Below are 15691 nucleotides of genomic sequence, written 5' to 3'. Positions count from 1 at the left end.
TAGATTTAAAAGCATTATAATTGTAAGATATACATAGTCCAACCCAAACTAAAACATGGGAATTCTGAAAACGGCTATTTCTAACTATTTCCCAGCCAATTATTTCTAGAGAGGATAATTCGAGTTAAATTGACTATTCTAAAGTTGCATTAAATAAAGCATAATTTTTTATGTGAAGCAAAAATAAAGAATAAATTTGTAAATAAAATGTCAAATTCAAAACTTTCTTAATTAAATTTTTATTGCAAAAAAATAAATAAAAGCTTTTTAAACTTTCAAAGTCTCACGAGATGATTGATGATGGGATCTCGAGTGGGCCTTATGTCGGGCCCATCGTCAACTAATGGCCCACCACTCGGCCCACTTACAATGATGAAAATTCAGAGCAAAAAACGACGTCGTTAACCAATCAATCAACCAGGGGCAGACACGTAAATTTACCGCAACACGACAACGTGATCGCAGTAGGCTCAATCCAAAATCCCTAAAAAAGGAAATCGCACTTCTCGCTTCGGAGCTCCTCTCTCTCTCTCTAGCTTCTCTCTCTTCCTGAAGTCCGCGGCGTGGATCCGGGGAGTTTCGGAAATAGTCGGCGCTTCAACTAAAATCCCTAAAGCTCTAACTTTTCTTTCTCTCAGATCTTCGTTTGTGATTGTTGGCAGGTAATTTAATCGAGCATATATAAAGCTATATGTGGAATTTTTATTTTTATTTTTTGTATTTTTTATTATTAATAACTTGTTGTGTTGAGCGCTTCATTTAGTTTAGCTGTGAGAGAGCTTTGTTTATTTTTTGAGCTGGTAGTTTTGTGTTGTTTAGTTTTACTAAACCTCAGAAATTTTTGAACTTTAAATTTTTGGTGTAGTAGTTAAGGACTACGAGGGGGTTTTGTTTTCCTTTTTCATGTATATATATTATATGCAGGGGCGCAGAAAAATAGTTTGGGGAGCTAAAATCGAAATTTTCTGGCAACAAGGGGTGCTAAAATAAACTAAAAATTTAAAAATATGAATACAAGGTAAAAAAAAAAAATGGTTGAGGGGTGCTTGTCCCCCCCAGCACCCCCCATTGTCCGCCATTGAACATATGTATGTTTGGGGTCATCTTTTTGGTTTTGTGGTGGGAGGTGGGGTGGAGTTAGATGAGATTGGAAAGGATAAGATATGTTTTGGTTTTGCCCTTTTATTTTCCTTTGTTCTTTGTTTTATGATTTAATCTGTGTAGCGGTTGCTTCAACCCTGCCACCCTGGTATTAATTATATTTGTTTGGATAGCTTCATAGCTATCAAACTTCTGTCTTACAAGGGAATGCTTGTTGTCGCTGCTTACGATTGTGTGTGCGATTTAGTAATTTTGCGTAGGGAATTTCAGCTCTTCATTAGAGTAATTGTTTTGCTAAGAGAGCATATGATAGATAACGATTTTTATGTTGCAATATTCGCTTCGGTGCCACTTGATATAACTGAGCTGATATCTTTATTTATGCTTCAGTTATGTGTTAAGTCTCTACATATGAAATAATGTGATACTGATGTGTGTTTGTTTTGTTAAGTTTTATATGGTTACGTCTTCACTGTGAGACCTGACAATCTAGTGGAATTATAGCGTATCATTCATTTGTATTTCTTTCTTTTTTTGCAGTCATGGCTGGAATGGCACCCGAAAGTTCTCAATTTGATGCTCGTCAATTTGATGCTAAGATGACGGAGCTGTGAGTTCTTGGCTTCTTTTGTTCATTTATTTTGAATAAAATAGTAAAGGTGAGGTGTTTACTGCTACTGCTTTTTTCTAACCATCTAAGTTTATGATGCAGAACTGATGGTGATGAATTCTTCACTAGTTATGATGAGGTTTACGACAGCTTTGATGCTATGGGCTTGCAGGAAAATCTGCTTAGGGGCATCTATGCCTATGGTACATAAACAATTGAATTAAATATACTGTACTTTTTTTCTCATTAATTTACATGTAAGTTTCATATATGGGGTTCTGGTTGTATGTATGCGCATCCATGGGTAACCGAGTGAGCGCTGGTAGAAAGTTATTAACTTTTGTTTAGTAAGATGGGCGTTTGCTATTAATTTATTTCTTTTTTCTTTCGAGTCTTCTCCTTGGAGAATGTAAGGAGTTGTCCTTTGTGTTAAGGTTTTGAGAAGCCCTCCGCCATTCAGCAAAGAGGGATTGTTCCTTTCTGCAAGGGGCTTGATGTGATTCAGCAAGCTCAATCCGGGACAGGAAAAACGGCAACCTTCTGCTCTGGAATTCTGCAGCAGCTGGACTACAATGTGGTTGAATGCCAGGCTTTAGTTCTGGCACCCACTCGCGAGCTTGCTCAGCAAATCGAGAAGGTTATGAGAGCACTAGGTGATTATCTTGGCGTTAAGGTTCATGCTTGTGTTGGAGGTACCAGTGTTCGTGAAGATCAGCGTATTCTCTCTAGTGGAGTTCATGTTGTTGTCGGCACTCCTGGTCGTGTTTTTGACATGCTGAGGAGGCAGTCACTGCGCCCTGATTACATCAAGATGTTTGTTTTGGATGAAGCTGATGAAATGCTTTCCCGGGGGTTCAAGGATCAGGTCTACTTCGTATTTGTATTTGTTTTCTTACGCGTGAACCTAACTTGGTCGGGTAGATTAGGCTGCCAAGTAGACATATTTGCAGTAGAATAGAAATGCACTTGCGTTATTAATATGTGCCTGCAGCTATAATTAGTCTCGTTTTTTTTGCCATAAATGATATGTTTTCCTTGTATTTGGTTGTCCATAATTGATGCTGTCTTGCACAGGCCGCTTTCTTTGTGAATTTCGCGCTTTTTTCCTGCATTTGACCTTACGATTGATGTATCCGTGCTCTGTTAAGTTCATTATTTTGCTTCTAACAAGTGGATTGTGTTCATCCAGATATATGATATCTTCCAGTTGCTGCCACCCAAGATTCAAGTTGGTGTGTTCTCTGCCACCATGCCACCGGAGGCCCTTGAAATCACAAGGAAGTTTATGAACAAGCCCGTCCGCATTCTCGTGAAACGTGACGAGCTAACACTCGAGGGTATTAAACAGTTCTATGTCAACGTTGACAAGGAGGAGTGGAAACTCGAAACCCTCTGTGATCTCTATGAGACCTTGGCCATCACTCAGAGCGTCATCTTTGTTAACACGAGGCGCAAGGTTGACTGGCTCACCGACAAAATGCGCAGCCGTGATCACACCGTCTCTGCCACCCACGGTGACATGGACCAGAACACTAGAGATATCATCATGAGGGAGTTCCGATCCGGCTCTTCCAGAGTCCTCATCACCACCGATCTACTGGCCCGTGGCATTGACGTCCAGCAAGTCTCTCTCGTCATCAACTATGATCTGCCGACTCAACCTGAGAACTACCTGCATCGTATTGGACGAAGTGGCCGGTTCGGGAGGAAGGGCGTGGCCATTAACTTTGTTACCAAAGATGACGAACGCATGCTCTTCGACATCCAGAAGTTCTATAACGTCGTAGTTGAGGAGCTGCCGGCGAACGTTGCAGACCTCCTGTGATGCAGTTTTGAGGCCCAGAGGTTAATGCTGCTTGTTTCAAGTAAGTTGCAATCTCTTATTTCATATAGGCTAGTTTATATGTGTAATGGATCATCAATGGGGGCTAAGTTCAAACTACTGTTTCACAAATTTTTGGTTTTTAGCTCTTATATGTATTTTATTGTCTAAAATAACTTCAGTTTGTATGAGGTGATTTAATGAGCCTTTGTAGTTGGAATTGTATTTGTGAGGTTGTGTTCTTGATTTTGGGGCATCTTATCTATATCTATATATACTAAAGGAAAATAATATTCCAATTTTCACTACTCATACAAAATTTATTTTTTATTCAGATTTGTCACGCCACCTAGATTGTCCAATAAATTGGTTTACAAAGTAATTGATATTTATATCTGTCTATTTCACTACGAGATCACTCCATTTTAAAATCATCACTCAAAATTTGAAGTGGTCATTTGATTTAATTATAGACGTAGCATTTTCTAATTTTTCAATCACTTTAGTTTTCAATTTGATGTCAAGTCGTAGTATAACAAACATTCATGATTCCATGGCCAAAAAAAAAGCCTAATGATTAAAATCAACTTGCTATTTTTCACCTACTATGAATTTAATTTCATGCGTAATAGATCCTTTCATTTTCACTGATAATAAAGAAAGTATTTTAGTGAAAGCCTGGGCCAGGAAAATTAATTATTAATCCAAGTTGCTTTGTCAACAAGGCTTATTATGATTGGGCCCATTTACTTTTTATTATGCTCCCACAAATTGCAATTGTGAATAATAATAATAATAATAATAATAATAATAATAATAATAATAATAATAATAATAATAATAATAATAATAATAATAATAATAATAATAATCACATTTTCCTCTTATTATTGTAGCAATTCACACTTATACCTCAATCCAATAAATTCAATGGCCTTCGATATAACTGCACAAATTTATGACCTTCGATTAAAAAATCAATCACTACACTACTAAATGATTTGAGAATTTCTAATCATTAAATATTATCGATATATTTGTGACCTTCTACCACCACAACTCAATGGCTCTCACTACTAGCTCACAGAAAGATGTTTGATCAATGTAATTATAATCATATATTCGTATAAAAATCCATCAACACTTTCTTAATCGTAATCGAGCTTCATGTACTTATATGTCGGCTGCAAAAATATTATCAAAGAAAAATTGATTACCCAAAACTCAAACGACGTCAAGACCCTAATTCCACACTCAACGATCCTGTTCGTTCGATCTGTAGGATTAGATAAAATTAATTTTATGATATTCTGTTCGGTTGGATGGACACGACTCGATGCTCAAGCTTGAACAATGCCACATAAAATTAATCTTGAGCATATTCAATTTCAAGTAATGAAATACAATATAATAGTATATAGGAAGATATTCAAGTGAAAACACTAAATAAAATAATAACGAAGAACTATTTTCAGTCTTTCGAGCATCAAGATCCACATTTGGTGCATCATTTTACTGAATGAATGCATCATGTGAGTTTGAATAGTAGAGGAAACAATTTTTTTTTAAGTGCATCAATCTCTCTCTCTCAGTTTATATTTTCTCCCACCCACCCTACCCAATTTTCCCTCTCATCCTACCAGTCAAAAACCAACCCCAAGAAAACTCATAAACCATCTCCAACACCTCAAAGACTCCACTTTTTTCTGCAACCCATCAACAAAATCTTCAAGAAATCCATGGCAGACTACAGATCAAAGTCATTCAACCATGCCCAAATGCAAATACAACCTCACTATACACCAACCAACTTCAGGTCTTACAGCACTTCCTCTCACAACTACTCGACGCCGCCGCCGCCGTCGCCGTCGAAGAAAGGGTCAAAATCTTGGAGCTTCAATGAGGCTGAGTTTCAGAGGAAGAGAAGGGTGGCTAGCTACAAAGTTTACTCTGTTGAAGGCAAGCTCAAAGGCTCTGTTAGAAAGAGTGTTAGATGGCTTAAAAATAGGCTTTGTAGAGTTATGAATGAGTTTTTTTAGTGTTTTGAGATATCAAAGTTGGGATTTTGTTGGTTTTTTTGTAGTTTGCCCTTTTTCTTGCTATTTTTATGTGTTTTGTAGTTATTTAACATGTTTTAACAACTTTGTTTTATGGTTTGGGTGGGGAATTTATGATGATTGTGTTTGAATTATGATCTCAATGTGAATATTTTGGTAAGGAACATAAGTTAAAATGAATGATTTTAGATCATGCAATTTTACTATGGTTGTTGATTTTTATGTGAAGAGTTTAATTTTTGAAGAATGCTTTTGTATTGTTTAGTTTAGTTATCTTCATAGCTTGTGACATTCTTTGCTTGGGAATCTTAGTGGAGATTCCTTATAAGAACAATACTTTATTGTTATATTCATAGTAGATTTTTGTGATCGAATAACTAAAAATAGTTATTTATATTTGACGATCGAATGGTTGAAATGATTTAGTGTTTTAATTTTTCAAATAAAAGTCTCTCCCTATTTATGATTTTTGACAAAATATTTTTAGGTGTTCGGATCGCAGCAAAAAGATTAATTGCATAGTTTTATAACAGAATTGTTAATAATATTTCAATATAGTTATTTGATTGTTAGTCACACCAACTTGAAGAAAGATTATGATAGGTTGGTTAGAAATTTCTTAAATGATGGCTTTATATTACTTATATACCACTACATCCAATCTACCCCAACAACATGGAAGTGTAATCAACTCCAACTTCAAATTTTATTTATCGAATACTCTAAGACTTACGAATTTAATCGAATCAAAACACACTTTCAAATTTTTAAACAATTAATAATTTTATATTTTCAAATTAACTTGCTTCTTGAGCTCGGACCAATAAAAAAGTATTAACTTTAACTTATTTATATTAGCAAGTCACGCCAAACGAGCTTGAACGAGTTTTTATCGAGCCCAATTTTGAGTAGTTGGGCCCACGCTCCTTTTGGGAAAAGCGTTGTCTTCACAATAACGCTTTTGATTCCCAAGAGCGAAAAGCGCATATTCTATTTCAATGGAATATCAAATTTGTCAAAATCCGAATTTAGGAGTATTTATTGCTGGAAAAACGACGAAGATCTGCGATAAATTGATAATCGACAGAGATCTTTGGTGCGCTTCGAAATCTACGCAATTCACACCATCTTCTCCTTCCATTTATGCACAATTACATCAATCGCTGCGCGCAGAAACGAAGAACAAATTAGCAAAAATAAGAATTGATTAGAGAGAGGGAGAGATGTGGGAATCAATATGCTTAACGATTGCGGCTACCGCCGGAAACAACATTGGCAAAGTGCTCCAGAAAAAGGGCACCCTCATTCTCCCACCTCTCTCTTTCAAGCTCAAGGTATTCTAGGTTTTCTGTATCAATGGTTGCTGGGCTGCTTTGGGATGCGTTGAAATTGGGTGCGAAGATAATCTAATTTTTGTTAATTAGATTTGTGGGGCTGAGAAAAAAAACTGATCTTATTATCTATTCTTATCGGTTGTCTTTGCATTGTGTTAGTTAATGTGCTAACTAATAGGCGTTTCTCTATCTTAGCTTGTGTGTGTGTGTGTGTGTGTTCTGCGATTGTAATTTGATATGTTCAAATGAGCTAATTTGTGTATTTGTATGAAAAAACTTTTGACTTTTCGATATAATCTCGTTTTTTGGGGGATTTTCATTGATTTTTTTGCCTGTGTATCTTGATAAGGATCTCTATGTGTACATTGGTATACATTTGTGATTGCCAAATCTCTTGTTTAGAATTGTATGAAAAAAATTACAGTAGAAACCTTACTCTTTCTATTGTATTGAGCTGAGTTGCAAACGAGTATATCGATTATTGGGAGAGTCTCGATGAATCGTCCAGGACCATTGATGATCTCTACTGTGATATCTCAGTTATTACTCTTTCATGTTGCACTCCAAGTTTTTAGTAAATTTAGTAGAGTCGTCACATCTATTCGATTTTAGTTTGTCTTTGATGAAATTCTTGCCGAGTATGTTCCAACTACGGATATATAAGCGACTAGTTTTTGTTGCGAGGGTGTGGTTTGGAACTTCCTTGTGGTCTGTACGGTAGCCGTTGATCTTGAAGTAAGGAATTGGTTCAAATTCTTGTTAATCTTTATTCGGAAGAATCCCTTAACAACTTGAGACATGAGAAGAAATTGCCTTTGTATGTTCTTCTTTAGCTGCGAAATAAAAGCTTCGTATTAGTGCTAACATTGTGTGCGTATATATAATCACATCGTATTCAAATCGAAGCAGAATAGTTATGGCAAAGAGGTATCTGTGTTTTCAGGTGATAAGAGCATATGCTTCTAACAGTGCTTGGATAATCGGGTTTTTGATGGATATTTTTGGGGCTGTCTTGATGTTGCTTGCACTATCTCAGGCTCCTGTAAGATCTATGAAACTCATGTTCAGTAATTTACGGCTCTCGGAGATCATGATGGTGATTCTGTATACTGAAATTTCGATTTATGTAGGTATCGGTGATTCAACCTGTTTCTGGCTGCGGGCTTGCTATCCTCTCGGTATTTTCTCATTTTTATCTGAAGGAGATCATGAATGCCATCGACTGGATCGGGATTGCTTTGGCCGGTATTGGCACTATAGGTAATGTAAGTTGATGTATGATTTATATCCCTCATTTTTTACGATCCCATCTCTAATTTGTTGCGTTCTTTGGCATCCAGGTGTCGGTGCTGGAGGAGAAGAGCAAAAGTCGCCATCCATCTCAATTATCTATTTACCGTGGCTGGCATTTGTTGTTGCCTTCGTGTTTGTAGGTATCTTACCTTATTCAGCTTCTAATTGGTATTATTAGTTCACGTTGGATAATGTTGAAAAAGTTATACACATGCCTGTCAGTGTTCAATAATTGAATATCATTAAATTTGCTCGATTTTGTTAGGCACCTATCACTTACTTACCGTGATTGTGGTTCGACTATCATCGTATGGTTTAACACCAATTGTGATATGTTGAAAAATTGCTTCTTTTGACTACCTAATCTCATAAAACCGCCATCCTACATAATTGAAAGATTACTCGATTCTTTACTACCTAAAACCTTATGCTGAATGCTGAATGATTATTTCCCGTCTCCATCATCGAGTGCAGTCCACTCACCTTAAATTGTTTGCTCATTATTAGGTACTTCTTAATGGATGGCTTCGTGTGTATAGACGACAAAGAAGAGAACAGGAGTTGGTATATTTTAAACATTCTAATGATATCATTTTAATGAAGTGTTTGATTAGTCTTATGGATATCAATTGTTTACTTTTCGACCTTGCAGATGCAATACGAAGTGGTCGAGGAAATCATATACGGCTTAGAGTCCGGCATTCTATTCGGGTATTTTCCTTGAACTCAACCAATATACATTTCTTCAGTTTCTAATCCTTGTCATCTTACGAAAAAAAGAAATTCGCAAAACGCAATTTCAGGATTGCATCTGTGATATCAAAGATGGGGTTCTTGTTCTTGGAGCAAGGATCTTCCAAGTTATTGCTTCCCGTTTGTGTCTCGATCAGCATAACTTGCAGTGCTTCTGGATTTATTTGCCAGGTAATAACGAGAGCACAGTTCGATTTTGATCTTGCACGTTCGTTCTTGGGTGTGTTCTAGATTAGTTCGTTGCAGAATTATAACATATTCTCCGTTTCTGCTGTTCTAAACAGACCCGTGGCTTGAAGCATGGAAGGGCAATCGTCGTGTCCACTTGTGCAGCTGTTGCTTCGATCGTGACTGGCGTCCTTGCCGGCATGTTTGCACTGGGCGAACGGCTGCCCTCCGCTCCCACGTCTCGCCTAATGCTTCTCCTCGGATGGTATCAAAATCTACTTTTCTCGTCTCTCGCTCTTTCCTTTCTTCGTTGGATGAATAAATCTTTAAAGGCGGCATGACAATTGACTCACCCGACACCTTTAGTCTCAAACATTAACCACTCTACCACTAAGCCAGCACACGCACACACTTCTAGTCCCCTCTTTCTCTTTCATTTCGACTCATTTAAGCATGTCGTGTTGTCAACTTCTTCTCATTTTCAGGCTCTTCATCATCCTCGGAGTGATCCTGCTCGTATCTTCGTCAAGGCTGATGCGACACCTCCCGAGGCCGTGGAGGCGCTTTGCACGAGGCGGCCTGGAGAGGAACTTCGGTCTTAGGCAGTCGAGCTCGTCCCGTGTAAGGGACACGAACCCAAGCACCATCATCCAAGCGAGCACGCTGCATCATCTGATACCGTCCCCTGCGAAGGCAAAAGCTTGAGCTATATGGAAACAGCAAAGCTTGTATGTAGTTTCTACTTAGACCTATATCGATATGGTTGGATCGGTTCGGTTCGTTTTAGACCTATTTCAATCCGATCGATTCGGTTCGGTTCGATTACAAGTGTACAGTTTCATTGCAGTTTTCATGTTCATGTACCGTTGTTCCTCATATTTGTTTTGTTTCCCTTCTAGTGAGAGAAAGATATGATAAAAAAATGTTCAAAGATGTGAAGATTATGATGGCCTTTTTCTACTGAAATCATGGTTTTGATTGTTGTTGTTTTTATATGTTGTACTAATAAATAATTAACATGTTATTATGTATATCTATAGGTATCAAATCTAAAGGAATAGTGGGCTCTAATGCATTATTTTTACGTATTTCATCAAGTGTCGCATCTATACCAATTCGAATATACAATATTCAAACTTATAACTTTTTAGTAACGCTTTCTATTTATCGTATCGATTTTTTTTTAATTTTTATTTTTTTCAAAGCATGATTATTATTTTAACCAAAAAATACCCAGATTTTTTCTTGAATTTGCTATTGATTATTGAATCCATTTCCACTCAAACTAAGGGGGGTGTATTCGTTGTGGATTTTAATAGATTTCTATGGATTTTAAAAGTCTGGGTGTATTCGTTCCAGACTTTTAAAAGTCTGCAGAAATCTGGGTGTATTCGTTTAAGACTTTTAAAAGTCCATATAAATCTGGGTGTATTCGTTTCAGACTTTTTAAAATCCATACAAATCTAGGTGTATTCGTTATTCCATTGACTTAAAATCTGGAATGACTTTCATGGATTTCATCCAAAAAATACACACGACGAAATCCGGCCAAGAACCACGAGAATTGAAATCCATGAAATTTTAAGCGAGCGCTGAGTTCCAGCGCCCGCGGCCAAGAAGCCAGCGAGCGCTGGAACTCAGCCACCGTTGAGAGAGTCCAGCATATGCTGGATTCCAGCATATGCTGGATTCGAGCGAGTCTGAATTCTCTGCCTCTCTCTCTCTCTACGCGCTTCGTGTCTGGATTCCAGCATATGCTGGATTCCAACATATGCTGGGTTTCCAGCGCTCGCTGGATTCCCAGCGGTCGCTGGGTTTCCAGCGGTGCTGGGACTCAGCGGGCGTTGGCATCATGGATTTCAATTCCAGAATTATCCCCTAAATTCTTCGAAAATCAGTGAAAATCGGGGTGAAATCCAACCACGAATTCTTTGAAAGTCGTCTGGAATCTATGTGAATTCCATGGAATTTAAATTCCATGGACTTTTTAAAGTCTGTGGAAATCCACAACGAATACACCCCCTAAATATTTTTCTAGTGTTTTTTTTGGTTGAGATCTTTTCAAGTGTTAATGATTAAAGAAAACATAACGACCCTCCACATACTCTATATTTGTATGCATCTGATAAAGTATTAGTGCAAACAAAATAGCTTAATTAAATTAGTGTATCAGATACTTTCTTTACAAAATCTAATTTGCTTTTTGAAGTCACATTCTTTAATTATTAAATGGTTTCTATATAAAAAGTCCGATCATTAATATATTTGACTCCATCTATTCACAATACTATATATATGCTCCCTCCCTTCATATAAAATTTACACAGTTTATCATTTTCGTTCGTTCACCTAAAACACATTCAATTTATTTTTGATAAGTTTTTCATACATATTAAAGTGGAACATTTACTTTATTTATAACACATTCAATCATTTTATTAAGTCTTGTGTCATTTAAAAGTAGATACTACATTTTATTTGGACGGAGCAAGTATTATATATACAAGGCCTAACTACCTAGTTATTAATTAGCTTTTAAGATCCACTCAAGCACATAATGTAAAATATAAGATACAAATATGATCTTTGACTTTTAAGATACAAATGTGGCTGCATAGATTTATTGATATATTAAGTATCATCTCCGTCCCATGAAACAAGACCAAGTTCTTTTCAGCACGGAAATTAAGAAATTGATATTTTTGTATGTTAAGTGTGGTAGGTGAAAAAGTGAATAAAGAGTAAATTTTTTGCTATTTTTAAAAACTGGTCTTGTTTTGTGGGACAGACCAAAAAGAAAATTTGGTCTTGCTTCATAGGACGGAGGGAGTAATAAATTAGAGTTCATTATCAAAATATCTCAATTCAAATAAGATAATCATTTTAAGCCTTTTAATCATTAAGATTTATCATCCTAATATATAAATACAACACCTGAATTCGAACTTTATAAAGAGGAAAAAAATATTTTTCTAGAGTCAAAATATTTGCAAGATGACTACAATAACTTCATAGGCTTAATGTAATAATCTCACAATTTCATGAAAATTTATTTTTCATGATAATTAATCCATCTCTTATTAAAAACTAACAAGATTACAAGATGCTCGAGCATCAGAAAATTGACAAGACATAGACATTCATTCATTCATTCCAGAGGCTACAAACTTGAATATTAAATACTCCTATAGTAGTATTTATTTATTTTAATATATTTTCAATGAAAATGACTAAATTTAGCCGTCAAAATTTAATGTTGTAGCTGAAATAAAGGCCCCTTTTCGGCCATAGCTTTCACCTGAATTCAAGCAATCCTCTTCGGGAACTAAAAAAAACCAAAAATAAAAAAAAAACAATCACAAACAACAATTTCCAAACCTCTAAAAATAATTCAAATCATTTCTATATCTCCCACACAATTAATCAATTCAAAATTTTGTCGACGCTTAAAAATCACTAGTGTCACCACCGGCTGCAAAATTCTTGAAACTTTCCCACTTTTTTTTCCCTCTTAACAATGGGGAGAAAAAAATCCGTAGGTTGTTCGAATAATCTCTCTTTCTCATCTTAATACTTTCCTGCAAAAAAACAATAAAATAAATAAAGAATTTACAAAAGAAGTAATAATAAACAAATAGTTAAAATAAATATTTTTCTCATGCCAATATTATTGCAAACAGTTTCATACCTCTGCGGCGTCTTGTTCCGCAAGAAACCGCCGGCGGTGGAGGACGGCGACGACGACGACGAACACGACATAGAAAAATCCATTTCCTCCACCACCAGCTCCGGCGCCGGCGCCGGCCGCGGCGACGGCACTCTCTCGCCGGGGGCCGCCGCGGCCGGGAAGTCATGCAGCCCCGACGGCAACCGCCGCCGCCAGTCGCTGCCGATGCCGCCCGGCACCGCCGCCGGAAGCCACCACATGCGGACCGCCTCCTGCGGCCACAACCTCCAGCACCGGCGCTCGAACTCCGGCGTCTCGAAGCTCGTGTCGAGCATGAGCCTCCGCGTCATGGGCGGCGCCGGAGCCGCCGCCGGCGGCGGCGCCGCCGCGCCGGAAAAACCCCGAGTGAGGGAGCGGTCGAGGTACTTCAAACACGAGGATTCCGTGTGGAAGAAGACGATCATCTTAGGGGAGAGGTGTAGGGTTCCCGACGACGACGACGACGACCTCAATTTGTACGATGAGAAGGGCAACAAGATTATTACCTACCATCCCAAGTCGCATAGCGGCTTGTTACAGTATTCGCGGCAAAACACATCTTTAGATCCCGACGACGACGACGATTATTTGAGGAAGTTGTAGATTCATTGTAAATAAAATTTTTGATGTGTTCATAATTTTTTCTTTTTTTTTTTGGTATTTGGAATCTTTGGTTGGTGGTTTATGTGATAGTTTAAATTATCCAGATAATCATCTGTTTAATTTAAATTATTTTGTTGAGTTTAATTTGACACTTCATCATTAATTTTTCTCATTTTATTATCTTGCTAATTTTTCGATCAAACTTAATACTATTAAAGATATCGTCTGAAATTATGGGTTCAAATTCACCGATTACTTAAATAACGTCATTTTGCTATATAGGAAAATTGGTTATAGCATCATTTCCTACGGTCACTTTAAGTCTGGTCGAGAAATAAATAAAATAGTAAAGGAAGAAAAATAAAATAATTGAATAATTTTTATACAAATTTAATTTAATTTTTTTTTTTTTGGGGGGGGGGGGGGGGGGCGCAAAATCTTAAATTTTATATGCAAAATAGTAAATTTTTGAAAATTCACTAAATTATATACAAATTAGCCCTAAAAAGAATCCTTACTAAAAGTGGAAAGTATTGTATTTTTAATGCATATTTGCCACCACCTTCCAAATAATTACAACATGGGTATTTTCTAATACAAAATATTCATAAGAGTATGTCCTAGAAATCAAGATCCGTCCCACGTTTCATTTTCTTTGTCATTATTTTTCATTAATATTTCAATATTGTTAGGATTTAATAATCCCTAGTTTAAAGTGGGTATTTTATAAGTAGAATTTATCTACCACAATAATATTTATATACCTCAATATTAATTTATTAATATATATATATAGTTAGGAATTTTTAGTGATGGTGGTTCGATCATACCGATAATCACAATGTGCTACCTACAACTTCTAGCTCTGAATACATTAAGTTTCAAGTGTAATTTCGGTAAAAAATTGTTATTGTCACAGCTCCAAAGTGATTGTGGCATTTCAAATATCGAAAAAAAAAAAAAAAAAAAAAAAAAAAAAAAACCAATTATAAATGAATAATTTTCTCAAAGTTCAGAACATAAAAACTAAATCAAAACTAAAACCACAAAACAAAATTCATTAAAAATTCATATTATAAACTATAATCAACCCTCGATAAAATTATTCTACGTGGCCTTATTTTTAGGATTCTAACTTCATATAATCAATAAAAATTAAATTTACACTGTCACATTCCAGAGAGATAGCTGTATTTGACTTTTTTGACAACAGATGGAATCTGATATATTTCCAATATTCAGCAGCATTTTTCTATGGAAATTATTGCATCGTACATTTCTAATTCACACCTTGCAACTTGCAAGTTGCAACCACTAGTTTGTACAAATATTGCAATAATTCATGCTTGTTTTTCTTTGATAAGAATAATGCATGTTTGTTAATGGATTACTTTGATTTATTTCTACAAAACTATTGGCTACATATACCCATCTTATCTATCTTTTTCACATAACACATCAACAACTTGCCATATTTCATTTTCTTGTCGTAGTTAGGGGAAAGATATATACACTTGTATGTGCAACCGACACAAAATTAAGGAATAGATAATATAAACAATAATACTATATATGGATATATATTTCACTACAAAAGTTTAGTGGGAAGGTCTAAATTTATGATAAATTATATATATTCCTGAGAGTTATAAATGTTTAGATACGAATCTGACATGTTTTGAATTAAATTAATAGATAAAAGTTCAAAAATATTACTCTCTCCGTCCGCCAAAATTAGACCACTTTTACTATATTGGGCGTCCGCAAAGAGTAGACCACTTTTCTTTTATGGAAATGGTCCCACCACCCACTTTAATCTCACTTTAATCTTTTATCCTTACAAACACTCTTTATTTACAAAAAAATCCACCACAAATTCAATCTCAACCACACATCTCATAAAGTGATGGGACCCTTTCTCCACTACATCAAAATCATCACCAATTTTATTAAATCCCGTGTCCAACCAAAGTAGTCTACTTTTGGCGAACAGATGGAGTAATATTTAATCAGATCGAAATTTTGGTATCGAATTTCTAGTGTGCGTAAATCCATATATGCATGTGATTATAACAAGACACGTCCATTTTCTGGGGGCTGAAAATAATTTTTGGGATTAAAACGTAATTATTTTTGAAACATTGTATATTTTTTTTATAATTAAATTTTGCGTTGAGACATTTTTGTTAATTCACACTAATGTTGAGACAATAACTAATATTTACCATAAATCTAATTATCCAC

The 15691-nt window shown here is 36.0% G+C and overlaps 3 protein-coding genes across 3 annotated transcripts; all 3 read left to right on the top strand.

Moving 5' to 3' along the window:
* The first annotated feature begins 436 nt into the window (after window positions 1-436).
* On the top strand, window positions 437-3779 carry LOC131015390 (eukaryotic initiation factor 4A-2). Its single transcript, XM_057943771.1, has 5 exons — window positions 437-662; window positions 1642-1711; window positions 1814-1914; window positions 2146-2576; window positions 2901-3779. Exons 2-5 carry the CDS (start codon window positions 1644-1646, stop codon window positions 3534-3536), a joined length of 1236 nt encoding a protein of 411 aa, XP_057799754.1. The 5' UTR covers window positions 437-662; window positions 1642-1643; the 3' UTR covers window positions 3537-3779.
* A 2792-nt stretch (window positions 3780-6571) lies between these two features.
* LOC131015412 (probable magnesium transporter NIPA9) lies at window positions 6572-10131 on the top strand. Its single transcript, XM_057943795.1, has 9 exons — window positions 6572-6924; window positions 7868-7966; window positions 8055-8184; window positions 8265-8353; window positions 8725-8781; window positions 8870-8928; window positions 9021-9141; window positions 9255-9403; window positions 9624-10131. Exons 1-9 carry the CDS (start codon window positions 6814-6816, stop codon window positions 9841-9843), a joined length of 1035 nt encoding a protein of 344 aa, XP_057799778.1. The 5' UTR covers window positions 6572-6813; the 3' UTR covers window positions 9844-10131.
* Window positions 10132-12318: 2187 nt separating this feature from the next.
* LOC131015445 (uncharacterized) lies at window positions 12319-13591 on the top strand. The gene is made up of 2 exons (XM_057943854.1): window positions 12319-12677; window positions 12819-13591. The coding sequence occupies exons 1-2, from the start codon at window positions 12656-12658 to the stop codon at window positions 13445-13447; spliced, it is 651 nt and encodes a 216-aa protein (XP_057799837.1). The 5' UTR covers window positions 12319-12655; the 3' UTR covers window positions 13448-13591.
* The last annotated feature ends 2100 nt before the right edge of the window (window positions 13592-15691 follow it).

Source organism: Salvia miltiorrhiza, chromosome 3 (assembly GCF_028751815.1).
Source record: "Salvia miltiorrhiza cultivar Shanhuang (shh) chromosome 3, IMPLAD_Smil_shh, whole genome shotgun sequence".
NCBI lineage: Eukaryota > Viridiplantae > Streptophyta > Magnoliopsida > Lamiales > Lamiaceae > Salvia > Salvia miltiorrhiza.
This window is presented reverse-complemented; position numbering and strand designations above follow the sequence as displayed.